The sequence below is a fragment of the Prionailurus bengalensis genome, chromosome E1 (assembly GCF_016509475.1).
Source record: "Prionailurus bengalensis isolate Pbe53 chromosome E1, Fcat_Pben_1.1_paternal_pri, whole genome shotgun sequence".
NCBI lineage: Eukaryota > Metazoa > Chordata > Mammalia > Carnivora > Felidae > Prionailurus > Prionailurus bengalensis.
Genome location: NC_057347.1, coordinates 26,718,436 through 26,744,659, shown reverse-complemented (window position 1 = coordinate 26,744,659; position 26,224 = coordinate 26,718,436). Strand labels below are relative to the sequence as shown.

General features: G+C 36.9%; 2 protein-coding genes across 10 annotated transcripts in view; one reads left to right on the top strand and one right to left on the bottom strand.

Annotated features, from left to right (window-relative positions):
- Positions 1-26,224, top strand: part of RPS6KB1 (ribosomal protein S6 kinase B1) — a 72,538-nt gene that overhangs the window by 38,061 nt on the left and 8,253 nt on the right. For 3 of the 6 annotated variants that reach the window (XM_043583872.1, XM_043583873.1, XM_043583875.1), the window contains one exon: positions 463-2,520. In XM_043583872.1, coding sequence (XP_043439807.1) covers positions 463-700 — 238 coding nt within the window. In that variant the 3' untranslated portion in view covers positions 701-2,520. Of the gene's footprint in view, positions 1-444; positions 2,521-20,493; positions 20,545-21,871; positions 21,918-26,224 lie in introns of those variants that run through there. The other 3 variants (XM_043583877.1, XM_043583876.1, XM_043583878.1) reach the window with 3 other exon arrangements.
- RNFT1 (ring finger protein, transmembrane 1) lies at positions 6,627-19,033 on the bottom strand. Of its 4 annotated transcripts, none has more exons than XM_043583886.1 (9): positions 18,877-19,031; positions 16,740-17,092; positions 16,369-16,445; positions 15,215-15,315; positions 13,576-13,729; positions 12,963-13,121; positions 11,545-11,610; positions 8,402-8,503; positions 6,627-7,526 (listed from the first exon to the last, which is right to left on the bottom strand). In XM_043583886.1, the coding sequence occupies exons 2-9, from the start codon at positions 17,035-17,037 to the stop codon at positions 7,392-7,394; spliced, it is 1,092 nt and encodes a 363-aa protein (XP_043439821.1). In that variant the 5' UTR covers positions 17,038-17,092; positions 18,877-19,031; the 3' UTR covers positions 6,627-7,391. The 4 variants fall into 4 exon arrangements, with proteins under 4 accessions (XP_043439821.1, XP_043439818.1, XP_043439820.1 ...); XM_043583883.1 differs by having other exon boundaries at positions 16,635-17,092; positions 18,877-19,030; XM_043583885.1 differs by lacking the exon at positions 18,877-19,031 and adding an exon at positions 17,558-17,669 and having other exon boundaries at positions 16,635-17,092.

Genomic DNA, 26,224 nt, shown 5'->3' with positions numbered 1-26,224 from the left:
TCAGGTGAAGTAACATCTAAGAATGAAGAGAAAAAGCCACCCATACAAAAAATAGAAGTACAAGGGTGTTACAGGTACAGCAACAGCCCATGCAAAAGCCCCAAGGGAGGAAGAATCTTGGTCTTCATAATGAAAGGGTGGTCAACATTCCTGACATGTGAGTTTGTCTTACATACATTTAAATGCAGTGGGAAGCTGTTTTAAGTAGGGAAGTACAATGACTTTAAAAAAAAAAAAAAAAAGTATCATTGAGTATTTTACAAAGGCAGAGAGATAAAGAGACCAGTTAGGAAATTCTACCAGTTAGTCTAGAGGAGCAATGGCTCAAATTTAGCCTTTGTATAATTCACACAAAAATAAAATTGAATGAAAATAAGTGTCATCCCTTTAAATGTAAGGGAAATATTTCCTCTTGAGATAATCCTTGAGATAAATGAATGATAGCTCTTCCTTGTCTTAAAGCCCAGTCAAATTTTCTCCTGGGGATTTCTGGGGAAGAGGTGCTTCAGCCAGCACAGCAAATCCTCAGACACCTGTGGAATATCCAATGGAAACAAGTGGAGTAGAGCAGATGGATGTGACGATGAGTGGGGAAGCTTCAGCACCACTTCCCATACGACAGCCGAACTCTGGGCCATACAAAAAACAAGCTTTCCCCATGATCTCCAAACGACCAGAGCACCTACGTATGAATCTATGACAGAGCAATGATTTTAATGAATTTAAGGCAAAAACAGGTGAGGAAGGGATATGTGAGCATCCTGTAAAGTGAAACAAGAAAGCTCAAAATGACAGTCTTGAAGAGTCAGTGTCATTACATTGAACACTTTGGACAGAGGAAAAATAAACATGGATTTTAAAAAAATCAATCAATGGTGCAAAAAAAAAAAAAAAACTTAAGCATAATAGTATTGTGGAACTCTTAGGCACATCAATTGATTCCTAGCGACATCTTCTCAACCTTATCAAGGATTTTCATGTTGATGGCTCAAAACTGACAGTATTAAGGGTAGGATGTTGCTTCTGAATCACTGTTGAGTTCTGATTGTGTCGAAGAAGGGTTATCCTTTCATTAGGCAAAGTATGAAATTGCCTGTAATACTTGCAACTAAGGACAAATTAGCATGCAAGCTTGTTCAAACTTTTCCAGCAACATGGAATCAAAGACAAAAGAAACTTAACAGTTGATGTTTTACGTGCAAACAACCTGAATCTTTTTTTTATATAAATATATATTTTTCAAATAGATTTTTGATTCAGCTCATTATGGAAAACATCCCAACTTTAAAATGCAAAATTATTGGTTGGTGTGAAGAAAGCCAGACAACTTCTGTTTCTTCTCTTGGTGAAACAATAAAAATGCAAATGAATCATTGTTAACCACAGCTGTGGCTATTTTGAGGGATTGGGGTGGACATGGGGTTTATTTTCAGTAACCCAGCTGCAATACCTGTCTGTAATACTAGGAAAAAAAAAATCTATTTAATCATTTCTACTTGCAGTACTGCTATGTGCTAAGCTTAACTGGAAGCTTTGGAATGGGCATAATTTGTATGTCCTACATTGCATCCTTGACCCGGGCCTGCATTGCACTGGAAAAATATCGCCCCCTGTTCTTATACCAGTATTTGGTTCAAGACGCCAAATATTTTCAGCCTATGGCTGAAGAAGGATGGAAAAGAGGATAAAATACATACTGAGGGCAGTAAAGTGAGGGAGAGAGGGAGATCCAGGGGAAGAGGGTGTTATCATGTTCCACTCTCTATGTCTAATCTCTTTACAGCAAATTGTTAAGATTTTAAGTTTTACTTTTAACTGTTTTTGCTGTCTACCTTCCTTACATTTTTTTCCTCAGCAGTTTCAAAAGGAAAAAGAGTTTCTTCTATACTGGGGCTACATTTTTTGATTGTAAAAACATTTGATGGCCTTTTGATGAATGTCTTCCACAGTGAATAAGAAAACTTAGTGGTTTAATTTAGGAAACATGTGAACAAGACATTATGTTTTTGAAATTGTAACAAAATCTACATAAGTGATATACAGGTACAAAGAATAAAAATAAAGGTAACTTTACCTTTCTTAAATACTTCCTGCCTTAAAGAGCGCATTTCCATGACTTTAGCTGGTGAAAGGGTTTAATATCTGCAGAGCTTTATAAAAATACATTTCAGTGCATACTGGTATAATAGATGATCATGCAGTTGAGTCTTATCACCTCCTTTTGTTATAATGTCTTCTGAGTGTGCAAAGTCAATTTGTAATATTTTGCAACCCTACAATTTTTTTAAATAGTTGCTGCTTGCTATGTTCTTCAAACCTTTTTGAGCCATAGGATCCAAGCCATAAGATTCTTTATGCATGTTGAATTCAGTCAGAAAAGAGGAAAGCTTTGCTTATTTAAATGGCAATTCAAGTGAGATGAGATGAAATCCTATGACACTGAGCAAAATAGAACCACGAAAAGTGATTGGAAATATACCTTTTCAATTTTGGCAATAAATGAAGAAATTGGTAACAGTTCATCTTTGGACAGAAAGCCTTTTATTTTTTTATTATTTTTTTTTATTTTATCACTTCCTCTAGACCTCCTCCTCCCTTATTGCAGCAGCCTACTGAGAACTTTGTTAACTGTAGCTAGTAAATTAGAAGCTACAATAAATGATAAGGGCAGAAATTGTACTTAACGTGCAGAGCTTTGTTCTATGACAATTGATGTCTGAAAAAACAGAACGCAAAAACTATGGTGATAAGTATAGACTTTCTTTCAGACTGTAAATGACTTGTGCTACTCTGATACTTGTTTTCAAATGTGTTTACTAACTGTAGTGTTGACTGCCTAACCAAATTCCAGCAAAATTTTTACACTAAAATATTCCTCCTCAGTCCTATTTGCTAGTAACATTTGCACTGTGATTGGCTGGCTATATAACCACCCCATAGTTAAACTATTTTCATAATTAGCACTGCCAGCAGTAGTGGCACACACCGCAAATTTTCTGCATAAAATGCATTAATTACATATTTACCATCCATACAAATAGTTTTCAGACTTAATATTGAGTGAAATTAATTTCCTGTGCTGAGGCAAGTTCACTGAAACATTGTTTCATAAATGGATATCCCTACTCTGACTGTGAAACATGTCAAGTGCCACTTTTAGTGTCACAGACAGAAAGCACACACCTATGCAATATGGCTTACCCTATATTTATTTGTAAAAATCCAAGCATAGTTCAAAATGTATGATGTCAATATTATTAGTCTTAAGTTTCTAAGAGGATTCTTTATGATTATTCCAGGTAAGTGTATAAAAGAGATTAAGTGCTTTCCTTTCATCACTCGATTATTTTCTTTAAAACCAGCTGTTACAGGATATTTTTTTACTTTATACATGTTGTTTTTTAATTAAAATATAATCACTGAGAACTGAACTCTACTAATTTTGATTTTATAAGGTTTGTAGCATTACAGAATAAACTGGGATTTATAAACCAGCTGTGATTAACAATGTAAAGAATTATTGAACTTGAACCAGATATTTTGGAAAATTATATTATTTCTTTTTCCCCTTTATGGTCTCACGTAATTTGAATCCTTCAAGGAGACTTTTTTCCATACTATTTTTTGAGATAGAAGATAATTAGGGGCGTGGGAGGTAAGAATGCATGTATGATACTCCATAAATTCAACATTCTTTAATAAATGATTATAAGCAATATGCATCTTCGATAGTATCAATATACTGAGCCTTCAATTTTATTTTAAAGAAAGATTTTTTTTTTAATGTTTATTTTTGAGGGGGAGAGAGAGAGTGCGAGTGGGGCAGGGGCAGAGAGAGAGGGAGACACAGAATCTGAAGCAGGCTCCAGGCTTTGAGCTATCAGCACAGAGCCTGACGCAGGGCTCAAACTCACAAACTGTGAGATCATGACCTGAGCTGAAGTCGGATGCTTAACCAACTGGGCCACCCAGGCGCCCTGAGCCTTCGATTTTATATTTAATGTAGGACCTATTTTGGTTAGTCAGTCATGTGGTTCCTAGTCTACAAGGGTTAGATCTAAGAATATTCCCATGAGAAATGTTGAATTTATGAAGAATGGATTTTGAGGCTTTGAAAATGGTTAATTTCTCAAAAACATCAGTATCCAAACATCTACCCTTTTTCATAGGAGTAGACACTAGTAAGCTGGACAAAATAATCATAAAAGTATTTGTCACACTGTGACCTGTGGTCTGTTACTGATTGATATAAAACTTTTGTGTGTGATTCTTAATTTATCACTACAGCACAAATGTTATCTCAGTGGATTATTTGAAGTAACATCTGAAAAATGGGTTCATCTGTGTTCTTTAATTATTTTATTCCTGTCCCAAGTTGGCTTTGCATCTATCAGAGTAAATATTAAGCTGCCTTATTAGGAGTGCTATGAGGGTAACACATTTTTCTGCTTTTCATCTTGTATTTAGTTTACTGTATTAAGTATTTGATTTCGGATTGAATGAATGTAAATAGAAATTAAATGCAAATTTGAATGAACATAAAATAGAAGTGATTTTTTTTTTTTTAATCCTAAGATAGGAAGAAATAACTATCAGGTGCACAAATGGTTTCAATAATTATTTTCATTAATATACCAGATATGTTCAGGTTCTCATATTTAGTAAACTACTTATATATATGAGGACTAACAGTTGTAAAAACATTCTGCTGAGAAATTGAAGCTACTTAAATATATAACAAGTTTTAGTACTAATATATATATTAGATGTTACACACTTGTAATTTCCAAGTTCTGTCCAATAGTTGAATTGGTTGCTTAAAAAAAAGCTCATGTGAAAAATTATGTGAAACTAGTTTCATTACAGATACACTAGGAAGACTTTCTTGTCCTAACAAGTTTGTTCAGCCACACTTGTCAACTACATTTGATTATTGGGTGTGTATGTGCTACATAATGTCATGCCCCAAATCTGTTTTTAACTAATGTCTCAACATATCTAGTGTAAGATGGGTGTTTTGTATAAGCCACTTATTTGAGGCAATTCTATCACACTTGGATGATTTCTCTATATAAGTTCTCAAACTGACTTTTTTATTAAACATAGTTGCAGCTCCTTTTTTTTTTGTTTTTTTTTGAGAGAATGTGAGCAGGGGAGGGACAGAAAAAAGGGGGAGAGAATCCCAGGCAGTCAGTGCAGAGCTTGACACAGGGCTCAAATTCACCAACTGTGAGGTCATGACCTGCACTGAAACCAAGAGTCGGACTGAACCACCCTGGTGCCCCATAGAGTTGCAGCTCTTAATGCTGATAAAACGATCTTTAAGAGGGTGTGATCTGAGTTCACAGAATAACTGGGTTTTTGAATCCCTATTCCCATTTTTGAGGTAAAAGACTTTAAGTAGAGAAATGCTTCCAGTTCATCAGTGTTATTGGTAGATGGCATAGCTCTCCTATTACATTTCCCCCCCTTTTAAATTCATATGAACTGCTTTCTTGTTAATTCATTAAGAACAAAAATCCATCTGCCTATCATGGACCTCCTTTTTATTAAATCATCTTAAGAAACAAAGCTATCCATATAGCCACAGAGTAAGAAGAGTAGGTATTTTAATAGGGTGGAAATAACCCATGTAGTAAGATGTTATTCTTGTGTTCATGATAGGAATTCAACACACCTATCTTTTGCACCCAAATTCTAATCTCAAATTGTCTTTCTCACCTATCTCCTACTGTATACCTAAATAACTGTTGGCTCACCACAGTCAAGAAGGTGATTTAAGGCCAAATAAGCTTGTTTCAATATTTGCAACTGTTCTCAAATTAGGTAATAGGTTTAAATATGTCATCACTGAATAGAAACAGTTGTACTTATAACCTGGCAGTATTTACCTATAGGAAAAATAGTTACAGGCTTTCTAATGTTCTTGTGTCAATTTGGGTGGCCATACAGGCATGAAAGTGGCTTTATCTGTAGCTGGTTGGTTACTATCCTTATATTAATCCATATTCTGGTTCAGACTTTGTCAATACTGCCAGATTTGTTTTCTACCTCCCAGCTCCTCCTTTCTACTATTTTTTCCTTGTGTGCAAACTGATTAATGGTAATTGAAAAAATGGGCAGAAGTTATACTCTAGATGTAACTAGGCTTTATCTGTAGCTGGTTGGTTACTATCCTTATATTAATCCATATTCTGGTTCAGACTTTGTCAATACTGCCAGATTTGTTTTCTACCTCCCAGCTCCTCCTTTCTACTATTTTTTCCTTGTGTGCAAACTGATTAATGGTAATTGAAAAAATGGGCAGAAGTTATACTCTAGATGTAACTAGCCTTTCATACTTCTGTTATAGATTTGATTCTGCCTTAAAGGTTTCATGTGGAGAGAGAAAATGCCTCATTCCCTTTTCCATTACCCTGCACAAATACCTAGAGGCAAATAAACCACACTATCCAAAGCTTTGGGTGCAAGCCTCTGAGAGCAAACTTTAATCTCCCAAGTAACAGTGACTTAAGCATAAGATTCCAAAACTCTTTGGAGAAGATTAGTTATAAGGGGAATTCTTTTGTAAGAGTTTGAGTGGGTCTTATTTGTCATATTATTGAAATCATCAGTGGAGCCAGCTATTTGTAATTCATGTCAATTATTTTAATAGTTACTTCAAGATAGTTCATGGCACTATACAAAAAGCAAGATCATGAACATTAAAGCTGACAGAAGGATTGTATGTATGAGGTCCACAAACAATGAGTTCAAATAATCTATTCTCGATTGCTGATCATCTTACAGAGAACAACACAATATTAAAATATATCATCCTCAGTAAATTTAATCTTCACTTAGAAAATCTGATTGTTTACAGGTAAAAAATAGTATTTAGAACTTTCATTTAAAAATACAAATTTTATGAAAATTTAAGAATTTTTAGAATGGGAATTATAAAAGTCAATGCTAAAGAAAATTCTACTTTCAGATAATGTGTATCTTAAAATATTATGAAAAATATTCTTTATTCTGAAAACAATGTCAGGAAAGAATACCTGAGTTCCTCTAAAATCACTAGTTTTAGTTACCCAATTGACATTTTGGTAACATTAATGAGAAAACATTCACAATTTAACACTGCAACCACCTGTCAAATAATTAGGACAGGATAAATGTTCCATATTCATTAGGTTGAACATTACTTACATATTTTTTAAAACATAAGGTTCTTTCATTTAATCTCTTGATAAATTAGATGACACACTTAAGTCTTACTATAATAGTCTAAAATCATTTGGAAACATTTTCCTTAATGTCTAGTCCTGAAAACCCATTCTAATGTCTTTATCAATAGTCAGTGTAACCAAATAAAATTAGTGTTTTGTGGCCTTCATAGTTTATACAACTTAGTATATCTGAAGGTGGGATGAAGTGGCTCCATCTTTCCATTTGTTTATATGGTCTGAGATCACAGTTCTGCACAGTGGACACGTTTTCTCTCGATTAAACCATAAGGTAATGCATTCTTCACAAAATATATGCTGTAAAGGAATTAAGAATTAGATTTTATACTTAACATTTTAATTTTAAAATCATCACATTATAGAATCATACTTTAGAGCTGAAAGGAATTTTGGAGAGCACTAATCCCTTCATTTTACAAATGAGAAAACAAAGTACGACATTCAAGAACACAAAGCGGTATTAGTGGTAGAGCCACTAGTGTTCTTTTGACTATACTATTCAACTACTTTTAATAAGATATAAGCTATCCCTGGGTAATAACTTTAAGATCAAGTATTATGACCTCCTGTCTTAAAGTGTTTGAGAATAACTGCCATAAAGTATAGGAAAGGGACTTACACAATCCAATAACAAATGCTGGTATTCTTAAAGACTAGTAACCAGTTGTTAAGAGTAGCCTGTTTTCTTTTTTTTTTTTTTTTTCAACGTTTTTTATTTATTTTTGGGACAGAGAGAGACAGAGCATGAACGGGGGAGGGACAGAGAGAGAGGGAGACACAGAATCGGAAACAGCCTCCAGGCTCCGAGCCACCAGCCCAGAGCCCGACGCGGGGCTCAAACTCACGGACCGCGAGATCGTGACCTGGCTGAAGTCGGACGCTTAACCGACTGCGCCACCCAGGCGCCCCAAGAGTAGCCTGTTTTCAAGTCATTTTCGTATCCAGTCTGCCCTCTGAATTATTTTTCCCCCACATACCCTCCTCTGCATACAAATCATTAGAACATAAGGAACAAGGTTTAGCTAATCTACCAAACCCCTGATTATAGGTAAGAAATTTCTAGTATGTGCCCTGAATGCTACTTTATGCTAAACATTGCAGATTTTTCCTTGTAGCTAACATAAATATGACAGAGAAATGCTGTATTTGGTATGCTTAACAAATCTACTTACCTGACAGATGAGCAGAACTGGTTTTTGAAATTCAGCTTGACATACTGAACAAATATCATCCACATCTGAACACTGTCTCTTGCTGGCAGCCACTCCATAACTCTGTGAAGATAAAAAGTTCTGTTTATCTACAAATCTTTCTTTCCTGTTCCTCAAATGCATAGGTGATGCTGTATTTCTCAAATCTCCCTTGAACTAGGCATTTGAAAACTCTGCCGAAGGATACAAACATTTCAAAACTGAACTACGTATGCAGAACCATGTGTGTCTTGGATTGCATGCACCAAGATGAACTCATTAGATACACAATAGGATCTTGGAAGATGGTTAGATTTATTGGATTCCCACATGATAGTGCTAGAAATTCAACGGACTTAAGAGACTAAGCAATCTGAAATATAATTACTATAAAGTCTACATTCATGTATTATGTGGCCCATATTGCCAAATAACCCACATATTACCTATAGCAGTGGTTCAAAAGAGTCCATTCAGAGCTTGGCTGCCTGAATGTAACTCGTGTGGAGATAGCTTTAAAAATAGATTTCTGTGCTCCACACTGGAGATTGACTCAATAGGTCCAAACATACTGTTCTAATAAGACCCAGGAGTCTAATATTTTAAAGTTCTCTAGGTGAACTGAACGTAAAGAAGTTTTGGGGACCACTGAACATGTCTGTCCTGTTACTAAATTTAAGAATAATTTGAATTGTCATCCTTAATTATCACAAGTCAGAGAACACTTAGTACTAGGAAAAAATAAAATTTTACAAAAGAACCAGTATTGCAAAATGTCACAGATAGAGTTGTACTGTCAAAACTAACAGACTAACACAATTTCTTAAATTTCCTTTTCTCCTACTACAGTCCTTAAAAGTTTTTGATCTCTTTAAGATCTTAATAACTTCCTCACCAAATTCAATAGAATGTAGTCATTAACGAGACGTGAGAAGATTTTACAAATGAGATCACCTTTTTGTAGAAATGAAGAAAGGGTGGCTGAAGAGAAGTAAGTACACCCAAGTTCAGTTATGGTAATGAGAGCAAAGCATGACTTGACTCAACAACCTAAAGCTAGGATCTAAACTTCTTTCACTAAATACTGAGAGTTAACAAAATCAAACTAAAACTCAAAGGATAAAAATATTTAAAAGTAAGATTTCTGTTTTGGGTCTGGTGATGTTCAAGATTCCAGAAACAAATCAGGATACTGATGGATGATCCTGGTGCCAATTTGCCTTCATTAAAATGTCATTTAGCAGAGTACACTGCAGACACAGAAGCTGACAGCTTTTAAAACAGCACTCCTCGGGCACCTGGGTGGCTCAGTCAGTTGAGTGTCTGATTCTTGGTTTCGGCTCATGTCACGATCTCATGGAGGTCGAGCCCCACATGAGGCTCTGTGCTGACAGTGCAGAGCCGGCTTGATATTCTCTCTCTCCCTCTTTCTCTGCCCCTCCCCTGCTCGCTCTCTCAAAAATAAATAAACTTAAAAACAAAACAGCACTCCTGTCTGGGATTTTGCAGACTCCCTTCAGGTGAAGACTCCTCTTAATGGTGATTGCCATTTCTCTGGCAAAGTTAAGGAACATGTGTATACGTGTATTCCTGAGAGACTCAAGAATAAATCGAAGCGTATCAATGACTATGATTTCTCTTTATGCCTTACAGAGAAAGAATATCAACGTATTTTAGCACAAGCGTTACTAAATTATAGTAAAATGGCTGGCACTCCTATAATCAATTGAATAAACTCCATCAAAATGGAATTCTCAATTTTATTATATCTTGTCTAAAGAGAGAAGTCTGAATAGGATGCAGCAAAACTTGTTATTAAATTACTAGCTCTAGGGGCACCTCGCTGGCTTAGCTGGTTGAACACGCAACTCTTGATCTTGGATTTGTGAGCTCACTTTAAAAATGAAAAACATTACTAGTTCTATCTAGCCAAAGAGTGTCCACATGTAAGTACTGAGAATCTTTGAGACTACTACATAGCAAATGAGCCTCTCTCTGCAATTTGTAACATCAGTGGAATCACGTAATAATCAAGTTTATAGTTGACACTGGAGTCTCAACTTATTGTTAAATAAATGAGAACTTACTTGAGAACTTGTGCATACAGAATTGACTACTGGTGGGGAAATTTTTTCAGTAAGAAAATTTCAAGGGATATTTTTGGTAATGAGTTTTTCTCAAATTAACAATGAGCACTCTTACAGGAGCTGAATAAGAACTTAATGGAAGTACACAAACCCACCACTTGTGAATTTTTTAAAAAGGAAGAGGAACAAAAGTTCATGACAAGATTTTTATGGGAATGTATATAAATCCTTACATCAAATGATTTGAAGGGCAAGAGGCATATTCGAAAATATAGGCACTGCATCAACTATAAGGTAGTTGTCAACATGCAAGTCATAGAGGGGTGTCTGGATGGCTCAGTCAGTTAAGCATCCGGCTCTTAATTAGGCTCAGGTCATGATCTCAGGGTTCATGAGATCAAGCCTGGCATCAGGCTCTATGCTGATAGCACAGAACTACTTGGGATGCTCTCTCTGTCCCTTCCCCATATGCACACATGTTTTCTCTCTCTCTCTCTCTCTCTCTCTCTCTCTCTCTCTCTCTCTCTCTCTCAAAATAAGCATTAAAAAAAAAAAAAAGGAACTGATTATAGCCCCATGTGCCAGAGTCCTAAAAAAGCATGTAATTATGAAATCCACACCTTTTTTTTTTAAAAGTAAGCTCTACACCCAACGTGGAGCTTGAACTCAAGAACTAAGATCAAGAGTCACATGCTCTACAAACTGAGCCCGCCAAGTGCCCCATGAAATCCATACTTGTAAAATTTATGAACTAAAACATTTTTATAATGAAGAAAGGTAGGGGCGCCTGGGTGGCTCAGTCAGTTGAGCAGTTAACTTCAGTTCGACTTTGGCTCAGGTCATGATCTCACAGTTTGTGAGTTCGAGGTGCGTATCAGGCTTGCTCTTGTTAGTGCAGAGCCTAGTTCAGATCTTCTGTTCCCCCTCTCTCTCTGCCCCTGCCCCACTTGCACTCTTTCACTCAAAAATAAATAAACCTTAAAAAAAAAGAAGAAGAAGAAAGGTAAAAAGTGTTTTTAACTGATAAAAAGTACTTACTGGTCGTGTAAAAAATATTTGCAAAACTCGTCGGAAAGTTCTCAGATGTCCAAAAAAGTCCAAAAGCTGAAAGAGGAAGTAAGAATTCCTGAATTCAAAGAGCCCTATCTGTTAAACCTAAAGGGATGCCAGGGTGGCTTGGTCAGTTAGATGCCTGACTTTGGCTCAGGTCACGATCTGGAGGTTCATGGCTTCAGGCTCTCCATCAGACTCTGTGCTGACACCTCAGAGCCTGGAGCCGCCTTCTGATTCTGTCTCCCTCCCTCTCTGCCTCTCCCCTCTTCTCATGCGCATGCTCTCTCTCTCTCAAAAATATACATTAAAAGGCGCCTGGGTGGCTCAGTTGGTTGAGTGTCTGACTTCGGCTCAGGTCATGATCTCATGGTTCTTGAGTCAGAGCCCCACGTGGGGCTCTGTGCTGACAGCTTGAGCCTGGAGCCTGCTTTGGATTCTGTGTGTGTGTCTCTCTCTCTGCCCCTCCCCCACTCATGTTCTGTCTCTCAAAAATAAATAAATGTTAAAAAAATTTTTTTTAATCTATACATATACATTTAAAAAAATTTTTTAAAAAAAATTTTTTTTTTTTCAACGTTTATTTATTTTTGGGACAGAGAGAGACAGAGCATGAACGGGTGAGGGGCAGAGAGAGAGGGAGACAGAGAATCGGAAACAGGCTCCAGGCTCCGAGCCATCAGCCCAGAGCCTGATGCGGGGCTCGAACTCACAGACCGCGAGATCGTGACCTGGCTGAAGTCGGACGCTCAACTGACTGCGCCACCCAGGCGCCCCTAAAAAATTTTTTTTAAAAACCCCAGAGATTAAAGCTCAAATCCCATCATATCAAATACTGGTATTAACGTAATGCTCATTGCGTATTCACTTCATTGTAAATATATTTAAAGTCCAATTATGGAATATTTTACTCCATTTACTGATTTCAGCCAAGTTTTTATCTTCCACTCCTCTCCACCCATTTGCCCATCCTCCCATCCCTTTTATAGATTTCAGTCAACTCTTGACCAAAATGAAGTACATTTGAATAGAGTTACAATTTAGTTAAGACAAATATAACTGTCAAAGACCAGGCACTTTTAAAGTAGCTTTTTAAAAGTTTCATATTAATTTGAGGGGAGGAGGATAGTATTTTTGTGTATGACAGATGCTACTGTTGGGGATGAATATGTTCTATTCTACCCATGCTATCTGGAGCTCCACTGTCCCAATTAAATGTAAGAACCACTAGATTATAAGATAAAGACATATATTTCCATTTTTCCATTTCTAAACAGATACAGAACATGTCATTACTTCAAACTAGTGATATAAACTATAAAACAGTCAAGGGGAAAAGCAGTAGTATGTAAAATCTGTCATCATCATATGAATGATACAATGACAAGATTTATAACATTACCTACTTTTAGTATGAGGTAGAGTAAAGCCAGCAATATCCCAAGACTCCGTCTAGTCACATTACCAAACTCCCCATAGCTTATAAAGTAACGAAACCAAACTGGTATGGGAACAAAAGTTCGGTAATACTGACATAATTCTTCTAAAAGCATATACCAGTAACCCTAAAAAGAAAGGAAAAAGAAAACAGGGCTATATAAGCTACTTACATAGCACAAATATTTCATATTGGATTGAGATCATCATGAGTATATAGCACAACTCAATTATAAAATTTTTACTGAATATGAGAAAAAACACATGAAAAACTGCCTGTAGTCAGTTATAAATAACTACTTGATAAAGCCCTGGAGGAGAATAGAAGTACAAATCTAAATAGTATTTTTCTATATGTGATGTGAGGATTATTCTGAAGCAATGTAATTATGATTTTACAGAATTTGGAATAGATTATTTAAGTTCAGGTCTTTGAACAAATGGTCTCTAGTCTAAGGTAATACAGATGATTAAAATTAGGTTATTTAGAAAACGGAAAAGTTATAAAAGAGTCATTTCAACAAAGACTAAATAGTATTAATGTGGTTTGCTAATATTGTTCCAATAAAACATGTTTCTTACCTTGGATTTAAAAGGCATGATGAAAGAAGGCATCAACAAAATAAGGCATTTTAAGCCCATGAAGAGGAATTTCAGAATGAAGTCTGTAATTCCAACAATCCAGAGTACTTCCCAGAAGCTTGAATGGTCCAAAGTAGGATTTAAAAAAATTAAGCTACCAAGAGAAAAACATCAAAACTTACCAAAACAATATACAAAGGTCAAGTTTTGATAGGGGTTTTAAATTTGCTACCAAGTATTTTACTTTGATATGTAAAAAATGTGAGTTTGGCAAGATGTTAGAGTTCATGTAAATAAAATGGAAGATCATTTTGCTTAAAGGGACTTTTCAAATGTTTGAATTTCAAATCTTTCCTCCATAGAATAAAGAAAAAGAACAGTCTTTCTAGCATGTCATCGCTGGAAAGCTACCCTGTAATCTAAAGAATTCACTAAATACTGGATGTCCACCATTCTCTTCTCAACCAGTTCCAATCAGGGTTCCATCTCCTTTCCACTGAATTGCTTTTGTCAAGATCACCAATTCCTTCTGTCTTGCTAAACTCAAAGGTCACTTCTCGTTTTCCATCTTCCCTCCCTGAATTATTTTCTTCTTAGACTTCTAACATCACACTTTCCTAGTTATTCTCATTATGTAACTGATGGTTCCTTAAATATCCTTTGCTGCTCCTCCTCTGATTAATGTCCAGTCCTGGGCCCTCTCCTCTGTCTACACTTTCTTTCCCTGATTAGTCTTGGTGAATTCCATGGTTTTTAGGTCTATCAACCATATGCTGGATACCACCAAAATTTAAAGCCCTAACTTTGACAACGAGCTCATGACATATAGCTACAATCACTTTAAGAGTTCTACATGGCCTCTCAAACTTTACATGTTCAAAGCAAAACTGATCTTCCCCTCAAAATCAGTTCTCTTTCCAGTGTTTCCTAGCCCATACATGAACCACCACCCAGCCAGTTGCTAAAACTAAATCCCAGGGGTCATCCTGGATTCTTACCTCCCATCAACACACCCAATCCAATTTGAGTGGTATTGGTTCCCTCTATACACTATTTCCTAGATTTGTCCCATCTCTCCCAACTCCGCTAAAACCAGGACTTCTAATCATCGGATTAAAGCTAAAAATTAAGAACACTTCCATCTGACCTGGAAACTTAACAACTATCCTTTAGTAAGTCTTCTTGCTTCTAGAAACAAAGATCATGTGTTCTTACCCACCCCCCCCCCACACACAAGTAACTAAGAGAAGTGACAGACATGTTAATTAGCTTGATTGTGATAATCATTTCACAATGCATATATATGTCAAAACATGTTTACATCCTGAATACATACAATTTTGTCAAAAATAAATAAAAATTTAAAAAGACCGCCACCAACACCTAACGGTGTTTAAAACCACTGATTATATAAGTAAAAATTTAAGTATCAAAAACTAAAATAGTGAGTACCTGCTATGAGCCAAGGCACTTAGTATACAAATCTGAGTATGTCACTTAGAGCTATTATCTTGGAAGGAGAGGGACCGGTAAAAATTGAACTCTAACAATAAGTATGTGTAAGTTAAGATATATACAAAGTGCTATGGAATAAATTTTTACATAAAAAATATGATTGTGTATTTGTACCTCAAATTACCTGTAATAAAGTGACTGAGAATGAAAAGTGTAATATAAAAGAACAGAAGATCCTGCTAAGAATACCAGTAACCAAGCACACTGAATCTTGGAGCACCTTTCCTGAAAAATAAACAATTTTATAATTTGTTATTATGAATTATGCCAGAGTTATAAATATCATTTAACTATTTTACTTTAATGACTAATTTGTGAACTTAGAACATTTTAGTAGATTAATCTTAATAAAAATATAAATTGTACATCATTGCACTCTATGAATCTTTAGTGAACAAAACAGAATATTTAAACAAATTTTTAAATTACAGTTTTCTTCACTATATAAAAACAATACTCACATTACCCAGGTTTCAAAGAAGCCAAATCTACAAAATGACATAAAAGAACCATCCAAGTACAAACTTTACCTCTACTCCCTATTTTTGCCTCCCTGACAAAACTGAACTTTAAAAAATGCTAGGTTGTCAGGACTTATAAAAATAACTAAAAATTTTCAATTCAGTAATATTTTAACAAGGTAATTTGCTATTAATCTCACTTTTAAAATTGTCTTAATTACTAGTTTAATTTAAACCCCGAATTAAATGTTTATGGTTTGGTAGATTCTAACTACAAATATCCAGGTCAGAATGCTGATCCTTTACACAGATACAGCCCTTTAAAGTTGCTTGAAGGTGAAATTTTATAAACTAATCCTATTTTTTCCAGTAACTTATATGACTAATAGTTTATAATTTATATTATGGGAAAACTTCTTGGGCTTAATTTTCTTTAAAAAAGGGAGCCCTAATAGTTTGATACCTGTACATTTTATTGAACTATTTTAGATCTTCTAGGGCAACAGGTGAAGTTTTTAATGATGGTAAAATTTACTCAAAATATGAAGGCACTTAACAAATCAGATCAAATAGTGCATTCTAAACCTTTTAATCTTATCTAGTTTTTCTATCAGGGACTCAACATACAAAGAAAATAAGGTGAAATAATTTATCATCAGGACAGATCATTTAGATAACAAAATTTAATATATCATGGATGCTATAACATGTTTGTCAAGAAAATGATCTTAATTCCTATTTCTCTCAAAAGTGAGTATATAATAAATTGTACAGAGAGAAACATTTAATGTTTTTTTAAGTTACTTGTTATACTTACTCTTAGAAAAACCTGATTTACAATGCTTTTGTTTGCATACATAAAAGTTGTAAGCAGCCCAATTCCAAGAGAAATTCCTGTTAGGAAATAAGTTCCAGTTAATTGAAAGAAAAAAAAATCCAAGAGTTAACACAATAACATGAATTTACAGGAAACATACAATTTTCAAAGCTAACAAAATACAGAGGTTCAAGGAGATTACCAATAAGGAAATAAAATTAACTAAATTTTGCAATGAAACAATGCAATGTTTTATTATACCCTACCTGTTATATGCTGCATAACAAGTTTGACACCCAGAATCAAAATATATGGAAGACTTTTGTGCAACCACTTGAAGAGATAGCGGAATTCTGAGAAAGAGCTACTACCATGATCTCCAGACTCTGTGGCAGTATCATCAGACTGCCTTGCTTCATTGTGGGAGTGACTCCGTAAGCGACTATGTATACATCCATGAGTACAGCTATGGACACTTGACCTTATATTTCTGGAGCTTGGATTTTCAGCACATTCTTTAGGTATGGAGTTTATCTGGATATGAACATCTCCAGAATGAAGACAAGAACCTTCTCCTGTCAATCTTGTATGAACACATTGGGAAGCTGAGGCATCCTCACTGCCTGCAGCTCCTGGAGGGCTGTGCAGTTGGCTACAGTTGGCTTGCATGACCCTTGAATAGTTTTTCTGTGATCCAGATTTCTTTGCTTCAGGGCTTGGTCTCCTAAAAATAAAAAATCAGAAAATATTCTAAGTGAACAATTAAATACAGGCAATATATTGTTCAGTAGGAATCCTTTACTCACTACAGGACAGGCCAATAGTCCCAGTAGATGAATTATCTTCAGGTTGTCTATCACTTTTAACTAGACATCCCTCTTCCCTTAATGTCAAGGCTCTGCTGCAGTACTCAAACTATTTTTTAGGGAACATCTGCTACAAACAAAATTGAGCTTCAGATGCCCCCTTCTCTAATGACAGAAGGAAACAGCAAAATAGTCTAAGTATGGGTGCCCAGCAGATGTTACTAATGTACTAATACTCATTCATACTTGGATACTTCAGGACATTTACTCTGCCCAACTGGAGCAGTTTCATCTCTGGTGGAGATTCTACATTTCCTAAGAGTAAACAGTATTTTTTAATGCTTTGAAAGGCTAAGGAGAAAAAAAACATTAAATCTTAATGCCTTTTAAAGTATCATCATGGATGGGGCGCCTGGGTGGCTCAGTCAGTTGAGCGTTGGACTTCAGCTCAGGTCATGATCTCATGGGTTCATGAGTTCAAGCCCTGTGTTGGGCTCTGTGCTGACAGCTCGGAGCCTGGAGCCTTTTTTGGATTTTGTGTCTTCCTCTCTCTGCCCCTCCGCTGCTCGTATGCTCTCTCTCGCTCTCTCTCTCTCGCTTTCAAAAATAAACATTAAAAAAATTTTTTTTAAGTATCATCATGGAGAACTAATAATAAACATTTCACTTAAGTGACCTACAGATTTCGGTTTATGCTGAAATAGCTTTCCCAAGGCTGAAAAGATTTCTAATGATTAATACCAAAAGTATTATCTTCCCCCAGAAAAGAATGCTACCCAAACACCTTTAAATTTGGGACACTTGGGGAGTCGCTATGTAATTGCCAGGTAGGTAACTCTTTAGTCTGTGTAAAGATCATTATATAGTCTGCCCATTAAAAATGGGGCGCCTGGGTGGCTCAGTCGGTTGAGCGTCCAACTTCGGCTCAGGTCATGATCTCATGGCTCGTGAGTTCGAGCCCCGCGTCGGGCTCTGTGCTGACAGCTCAGAGCCTGGAGCCTACTTCGGATTCTGTGTCTCCCTCTCTCTCTGCCCCTCCCCCACTCACGCTCTGTCTCTGTCTCTCTCAAAAATAAATAAACATTCAAAAAAATTTTTTAAATTAAAATAAAATAAAGATAAAAATGCCACCATCATTGCGGGTTGGGAGGTGGGAAAGAAAAAGGACACTGGCAGGAAAGGATCCCTAAATTACCAGTGTAGCAGTCTTCGAAGATGCCAGAGTCGTAATGACAGCAGAGGACACGCTGAGCCTTATCCCAGACTGCCGTTTCTATAGGAGGTAGCTAGGATTAATGTCAGGATATGTTCTGCCATTCTATTTCTTTCTGAAGTCTAACTTTTTTTTTTTTTCCAATTACTGTATGGTGGTGTGGTTTTTAAATGATTTTCACTAAAGCTTTTCACCGATGCTCTGAAGCCACAGGTGCTATTTATTCCCTCAAACCTCCGAAGACTGACGTTGGACGGGACAATTTCTGTATCTTTTTCCATAAATAAAAACGTAGAACCTTCCCACTTTCCTCCAAGCACAAGCAAGAAAGGGGACGAAAAAGTAAGAAAAATAAACGCACAAAACTCTTCCGGAATCCCCAGGACAGAGTTTTCCACCCACGTTCGAGCTTCGAGTACCTCACTTATTCTCCCAGAGCCCATTCGCCTTGGCCCCTCGCTTCCTCGGCCCGCTTCCCCCAGGCCTTACCTCTCATGACGAAGAGTGAACGGTAGTCCCGGCAGCGACTGCTGGAACAGCGGAAGACCCCTCCTCGAGGCCTTCGGTCAAGGCCATCACCTTCAAACCCCACCACCGGCAAACCCAACCGAGCTCGCTGGTGGCGGCGGCGCGCGCGCTCCCCGGACGTCCTCACGCGCGCGTGCCCGCTCCCCGCGCAACGCGTCCTAGGACTGGCTGCGCCAGCGACGCCGCCTGTGGGTGGTGGCTGTAGAGAGGAGTGGGTGCTGCCTGGGGACTTCCTGCAGGCGTCTGCATTAAACAATAAGCGGCCGTCACCTATGTGCGTATTTCTGTGTAATCCGCCACATGCCTCAGAGATCTGGACGTTTTGAGATTAAACATATTTTGGCTTCGGGAACCTGCCCTTGGAGGAGAGGCCTGACGTTGGTGGTTGCCCTAGGCCGGCCCCAGCTAGTCCCGTGGGGTCCTGGGCGCCTCCCCTCTGGAGGCAGGCCACCCCCCTGGTCCGCTTCGCGCTCGTCTCCTGGGACCTGAGTTGGAGGAGCCACGTCTGCAAGGGGCTCGGGCGTCTCTAGAAGAGCGGGGCGGAGCGAGAGCTTTCGTGTTTGGCGAGTTTAAGCCCTGACAGAGTTGTGGCTGGGCGGTGAAGTTTTAAGTGAACTGGGTTTTCGTTACGATCCTAAAGTTGCACTGTGTGAACTAGGCTCTGCCAAAATCCGAGCAGAGAAGCAAAGAAGTCGGAAAGAGATTTGGCTGTGGAAGTGGGAGATTTAAAAACGGTCTTGTATGAGGTATAATAGGAACTCTGCTATTTTCGCTCTAAGTTCTAAAATGAAAAGTTTTTTTTAAGAAAAAGTTTAAACAAAACAAAAGAAACGAAAAAGCCTACCTCTTGAGCCCTGGCCAAAATATATCTTAAATGATATTAAATGTATTGCGTGAATCTCCTCCATCTCCTCACAGCGATCAAAAGCCTTTACATTCTGAACCGAAAGCTTCTTACCTTTAATTTATAGAAATTGACGTCAAGTAAATAATAGTCTTTCTCCAGTCTCGAAATTAAATATTCCATACCTTGTGCACTGAACTTACTTGGCAAGGGCTTTTCTTTCCTCACTACAAGAGACAATAAATGTGCACATATATATGTTATGTGTTGACCATCTAGTGGAAAAAGTGGTACTTTGTCTTTTTATTGGTCACTACCTGATTTAAAATCATTCACAACTTTGCCCAAGTTAGTTTAGTGGTTTGTACTTTCTGAGGCTCCTTAATCATGAGCTTCTTTGCACTTTATTTTTTCCTGTATCAGAATACAACTGAGTCCAGTGTTTAACCTCAATTATGCACTTTGAGGCTGTAACATAAATTAGATTAGTTCTATCACCAAAGTATTTGCCTTGGTTAGAGAGGCACTCTCTACTCCCCCTTCCCCCCTTCCCTGCCATTGGCATTAGATCTGCTTCTTACTGTTGATTAAGATACTGGGGTGTGTGTGTGTGTGTGTGTGTGTGTGTGTGTTTTAAACAAAAGTCTTCCTGACAAATTAGGTTTCTGGGTCAGTAAGGCTGTCTTAGCCCATTTGAGCTGCAAAGCTATAAACAACAAATTTATTTCTCACAGTTCAGGAGCCTACGAAGTCCAGCATCAAGGTTCTGGCAGATTTGGTGTCTGGTAAGTACTTGTTTCCTTCAGTATCTGTTTCCTAGTCTTTTTGCTGTGCCCTCATATGGTGGAAGGGTAGAAGGAGCTCTTTGGAATCTCGTTCATAAGAGTTCTGCCCTCATGACGTAATCACCTACCTTCACCTCCTAATACCATCACATGGGGCGTTAGGATTTCAATGTATGAATTTTGCAAAGGACACAAAAACTAGGACTGTAGCAAAGGCTGAGGGCCAGGCTCTGGACTGCAGTGAATTTTTCAAGGAGACTTATTTGTGTATATATTCTCTCATTCCAGCGACAATACAACATGGATATTTTTACTTTAAACTTTAAAATGTATGATAATTTAGGGAAAGAGAAAGAGAGTCAGTCTTACTTAATCCAGCTATAGCTACAATGTGGCATCAATCTGTTTTAGTACATTGATAGTTTTAGTACATTAGGTACATTTTAAATTTAGTACATTTATACACCCCACTGTTAAATTCTCATTTTAACATATTCATAACACATTACAGATGTATTAGTACAGATTGAAAGTTTAGTATACTTGGAACTACATTCTACTCAAACAACTTCACTGAAAAGTAACGTTTGAAGAAGAGTACTGAATTGATGACAGTATTTGACAATGAAAGACTTATCTCATAAATTTTCTTTCCACTAGCATCTAGAATGTTGGAAATGAATTAATCAATTAAACAGCATTTAATGAGTACTTACTAAATGTCAATAATTGTTCTAAATGTTGGAGAGATAGATATTTTGAAAGGTATAGTCCTTCTCCCACAGTGAAGTAAGTAGGTAGACAAGACTCTAAACAAATAATTATAGTGTACTGGAATAAACACTATAATTGAAGGTTGTAGGAGATGCAATGGAAGCAAGAAATGGAGCATTTAACTTTGTCGGGCAGGACCTGCTTCATTAAATTTGTGGTGTTTGAGATGAATCTTGAAGAATGTGTCGAAATTTGGTAGGATACAAGCATTAACAGGACATTCCAGATAGAAACAACATTAGGTGGAAAGGCATGGTATTGAAATACTATGGCCCGTCTACGGCCATACCACCCTGAACGCGCCCGATCTCGTCTGAAATACTATGGCCCTTTGAAGGACTTAGTTTTTTGTTTCTGAAAGAGTAGGGTGCATATGAGGGAATAGTAAGAGTAAGTAACATTTTAATAGTAAGAGTAAGTAAGATTTTGTGGATCTCGTTTAGGAATTCATTCCATAGTTTATTCTAATGGCAAAAGGAAAACTATTGAGTTTTAAGCAGCAGAGGTTTTTTTGTGTTTTTTGTTTGTTTTTTGTTTTTATTTGTGTTTAGAGAGAGAGACAGAGCATGAGTCTGGAAGGGTCAGAGACAGAGGGAGACACAGAATCTGAAGCAAGCTCCAGGCTTTGAGCTGCCAGCACAGAGCCCGACATGGGGCTCGGACCCACAGACCACAAGATCATGACCTGAGCCGAAGACAGACACTTAACCGACTGGGCCACCCAGGCACCCTGAAATAGCAGAGTTTTGTGACAAGATTTGCATTTTCTGAAAAATTCACATGCTGATCATCTATAGCAATACAAGCTCAGTTAGGAGATTATTCCGAATAGTTGGAAGTAGGAGATGAGAAGCTCTTAAACTCCTCAGTAAAATGGGATTCATGAGATTGGAGGGGTTAAAAGGAGATAGAATCATAGAATCAATAGGATTAAGTGTAAATTGTTGCAGTTATGCCTTCCTTCTCAAGCCAATTGTTCACGCCCACCTATTCCATACTCTTGGGTAGTCCCCTCCCAGACGGACCTACTGTGGCCATTGGGATAATAGCAGTTGTAATTTAGCAGGGACTTGAAGGATGTTTGCACATTTGGGACTTGCCGTTTTATTGTTGACAACCCTTCTGCCACCATGTAATCAAATCACTCTTGCTTCCTAGAAGATGAAGGACCACTTGGAGAGAGGCCCCAAGTGTCCCAGCTATCTCAACCTTCCCATTTGAGGCTCCAAACATATGTGTGAGGCCATCCTAGACTGTCCAGCCCCACCTAAGATGGTTCAGACCAGAAGAATCAGCTAGTCAACCCACAGAATCACAGGACATAATAAATATTTACTTCTAAGCCCTCAGATTTGGAGCAGTTTGTTTCATAACAAAAGTTAACTGATACCCTAAACGACCACGTAGATGTGGATTGGATAAGAAGTCATCTAAGATGAATCTCTCCTTTGTAGCTTGAGAGGGTGGATAAATCAATATTGGAAAGCTATGAATATTAGAACAAGTAAATTGGTGGTATTACCAAAGATAATGAGAAATATGTATTTTTAAAGACAAGTTTTGGGAGGGATAACAATAAATTCAGTTGTGGAAATAGAATCTTAGGAGTTCTTGGAATATACAGGTGAAGATATCCATTGACTGTGATATAAAGATCTGGAGATCATAACTTTGGAGTAAAAGCTGTGGCTTTGAATGACATTGACCAATTCTCATTTATTAGTTTTGGGAGCTTTCTTTGTAGATTCCTTAATATTCTGTACTTAGACATTGTTGTCTATTACCAGATACAGCTTCTAACTTTCTAATCTGTATGCTTTTTATTTCTTATTGTATTGGTTTGAACTGCCATTACATGTTGAATAGGAATGGTGAGAGTAGATGTCCTAGTCCTGTTCCTGATTTTAGGGAGAAAACAGGAAAAATAGTCTTTTACTATTAAGTGTTACCTATAGTTTTTTGGGTTTTTTTTTTGTAGGTGTCATTTTTTTCAAGTTAGGGAAGTTCCCTTCTTTTCTTAGATTACTAAGAGTTTTTATCATGAATAGATGTTGAATTCTGCCAAATGCTTTTCCTGCCTTTATTGAGAAATCAGTTTTTCTTCTTTAGTCTGTTAATATGATGAATTATGTCAGTTAATTTTTAAATGTTGACTCAGCCTTGAATTTCCAGAATAAAACACATTAGGTTGTAGTATATTATCTTTTTCACATGTTGCATTTTTTAAAACTAATATTTTGTGGTGGATTTTTGCATCTATGTTTATGGGAGGTATTGCCTTTCTTATAATGTGTTTATCTGGCTTTGGTAACAGGGATGTGTTTCTGAATTGGAAATGTTTCCCCTTTTCCTGTTTTCAGAAAAGGTTGTATAGATTTAGTATTATTTCTTACACTATGATTTGGTAGATTGATGGTGAAGCCACTTGGCATAGAATTTTATTTATAGAGAAGTTTTAAATTACAGATTTAATTGTTTTAATATTTACAGGATTATTCAGGTTATGTATTTCTTCCTAAGTGAGCTTTGGTAATTTGTGTCTATGGATTAATTGTGTAATATTCTCTTAAATATCTGTAGTGTCTGTGATGATGTTACCCTTTCATTCCTAATTTTGGTAATTTGTGTCTTGTTTTTTTGTCTTTTGGGGTTTTTTTTGTTTTTTGTTTTTTTTTTTTTTTTTGGTCAGTATAGCTAGAAGTTTCTAGATTTTGTTAGTATTTTCAATAAAATTTGTTTTATTTTGGTATTACTTCTTTTTCTCTGTTGTTTTCCTATTTTGAACTTTACTGATTTCTGCTCTTTATTATTTCTCATCTGTTTTGTATTTACTCTTTATATGGTTTCTAAAGGTAGAAGTTTGTTTGTTTGTTTTTAAGTAGGCTTTCTGCCCAATGTGGGGCTTGAATTCATGACACTGAGATTAAGAGCCTCATGTTCTATTGACTTAGCCAGTTAGGCACCCCTCTAAAGGTAGAAGTTTAGATCATTGATTTGGGATCTTAATTTTTGACATGAACATGTAATTTTATGCATTTCCTTCTAAGCACTGCTTTGGCTGAAGCTCATAAATTTTGATATGTTGTATTTTTATCTGAATTCCGTTCAAAATATTTTCTAGTTTCCCTGTGTTGTCGTCTTTGACCCATGGGTTACTAGAAGTGTGTTAATTTTCAAATATTTGTGACTTTTCTAGATATCTTTCTGTTATTTGTTTCTCATTTAATTCTGATATATTCAGTGAATGTACTTTCTATGATTTCAATTCTTTAAATTTTGTATTATGACCTAGAATATCATATGTCTTTTTAAAAATATTTTATTTTTAAGTAATCTCTACACCCAACATGGGGCTGGAACCCCAAGATCAAGAGTCACATGCTGTGCCAATCAAGCCAGCGAGGCACCACACCCCTAGAATATCATATGTCTTGGTAAATGCTCCAGGTACACTTGAAAAGAATATATCTTCTGCTCTTGTTAAGGTAGAGTGTTCTACAAATGTTTTAGGTCAAGGTGTTTGATGGTGTTGTTCAGGTCTTCTCAATCTTTGCTGGCTTTCTGTCTACTTATTCTGTCCATTGCTGAGAGAAGTCTCCAGCACCTGGGTGGCTCAGTTAAGCATCTGACTTGGGCTCAGGTCATGATGTCACGGTCCATGAGTTCAAGTCCCACGTTGGGTGAGCTCCAGTCCCATTTCAGGTGAGCTCATGCCCTGCTTCAGATGAGCATGGGCCCCACTTTGGGTGAGCATGGGTCCTTCTTTGGGTGAGCACGAACCCTGCTTCATGTAAACATGAGCCCCGCTTCAGGTGAGCCCCACTTCTCTCTCTCTCTCTCTCTCTTTCCCCCTCTCTCTCCCTCTTTCTCTCTGCTTACTTGCATCCCCTATGTCTCTCTCTCAAAAAAAAAAAGAAACATTGAAGTCTCCAAGTATAATAATAAATTTGTCTGTTTATCTTTCCAACTCTTTAGTTTTTGCTTCATGTATTTTGAAGATATGTATTTTTTAAATTTTTTAACGTTTATTTATTTTTGAGACAGAGAGAGACAGGGCATGAATAGGGGAGGGTCAGAGAGAGAGGGAGACACAGAATCTGAAGCAGGCTCCAGGCTCTGAGCTATCAGCACAGAGCCTGACACGGGGCTCAAACTCACAGACTGTGAGATCATGACCTGAGCCGAAGTCGGACGCTTAACCGACTGAGCCACCCAGGCGCCCCTGAAGATGTATTTTTAGGTCCATACACAATTACAATTTTTTTTTCACACTTACAATTCTTATGTCTTCTTGGCAAATTGATCCTTTTAACATTGTTTAACATTGTATAATATCCCTCTTTATCCATGGTGATATGTAGCAACTCCACTTCTTTTGACTAGTGTTTTTCCCATCCTTTTACTCCTAATCTATCAATAGGTTGCTTATTTTATTTTAGTTGAATCTTCAAAAAAAAAAAAAACCTCATTCTGACAACTTTTTCTTTTAATTGGTATGTTTCGACTATTTACATTTAGTGTAATAATTGATGCTGTTGGACTTAGGTTACCCTTTTATTAAATGTTTTCTGTTTGTGTCTTCTTTTTAATTTTTCTCTTTCACCTTTTCTGCCTTCTTTTAGATTGTGTGGATACTTTTAGTATTCCATTATAATTTATCTATTAGTTTTTTGATTATTTGTTTAAAAAAATTTTTTTAATGTTTATTTATTTATTTATTTATTTATATTTTTTTTAACGTTTATTTATTTTTGGGACAGAGAGAGACAGAGCATGAACGGGGGAGGGGCAGAGAGAGAGGGAGACACAGAATCAGAAACAGGCTCCAGGCTCTGAGCCATCAGCCCAGAGCCTGACGCGGGGCTCAAACTCATGGACCGCGAGATCGTGACCTGGCTGAAGTCGG

Coding starts and splice junctions, on each gene's coding strand:
- RNFT1 (XM_043583883.1), bottom strand. CDS start 17,037: ATGCAAGCCAACTGTAGCCAACTGCACAGCCCTCCAGGAGCTGCAGGC. Junction 16,446..16,634: donor TGTTATGCAGCATATAACAG/GTAGGGTATAAT, acceptor ATTTCCTAACAG/GAATTTCTCTTGGAATTGGG. Junction 15,316..16,368: donor TAAATCAGGTTTTTCTAAGA/GTAAGTATAACA, acceptor TTTATTTTTCAG/GAAAGGTGCTCCAAGATTCA.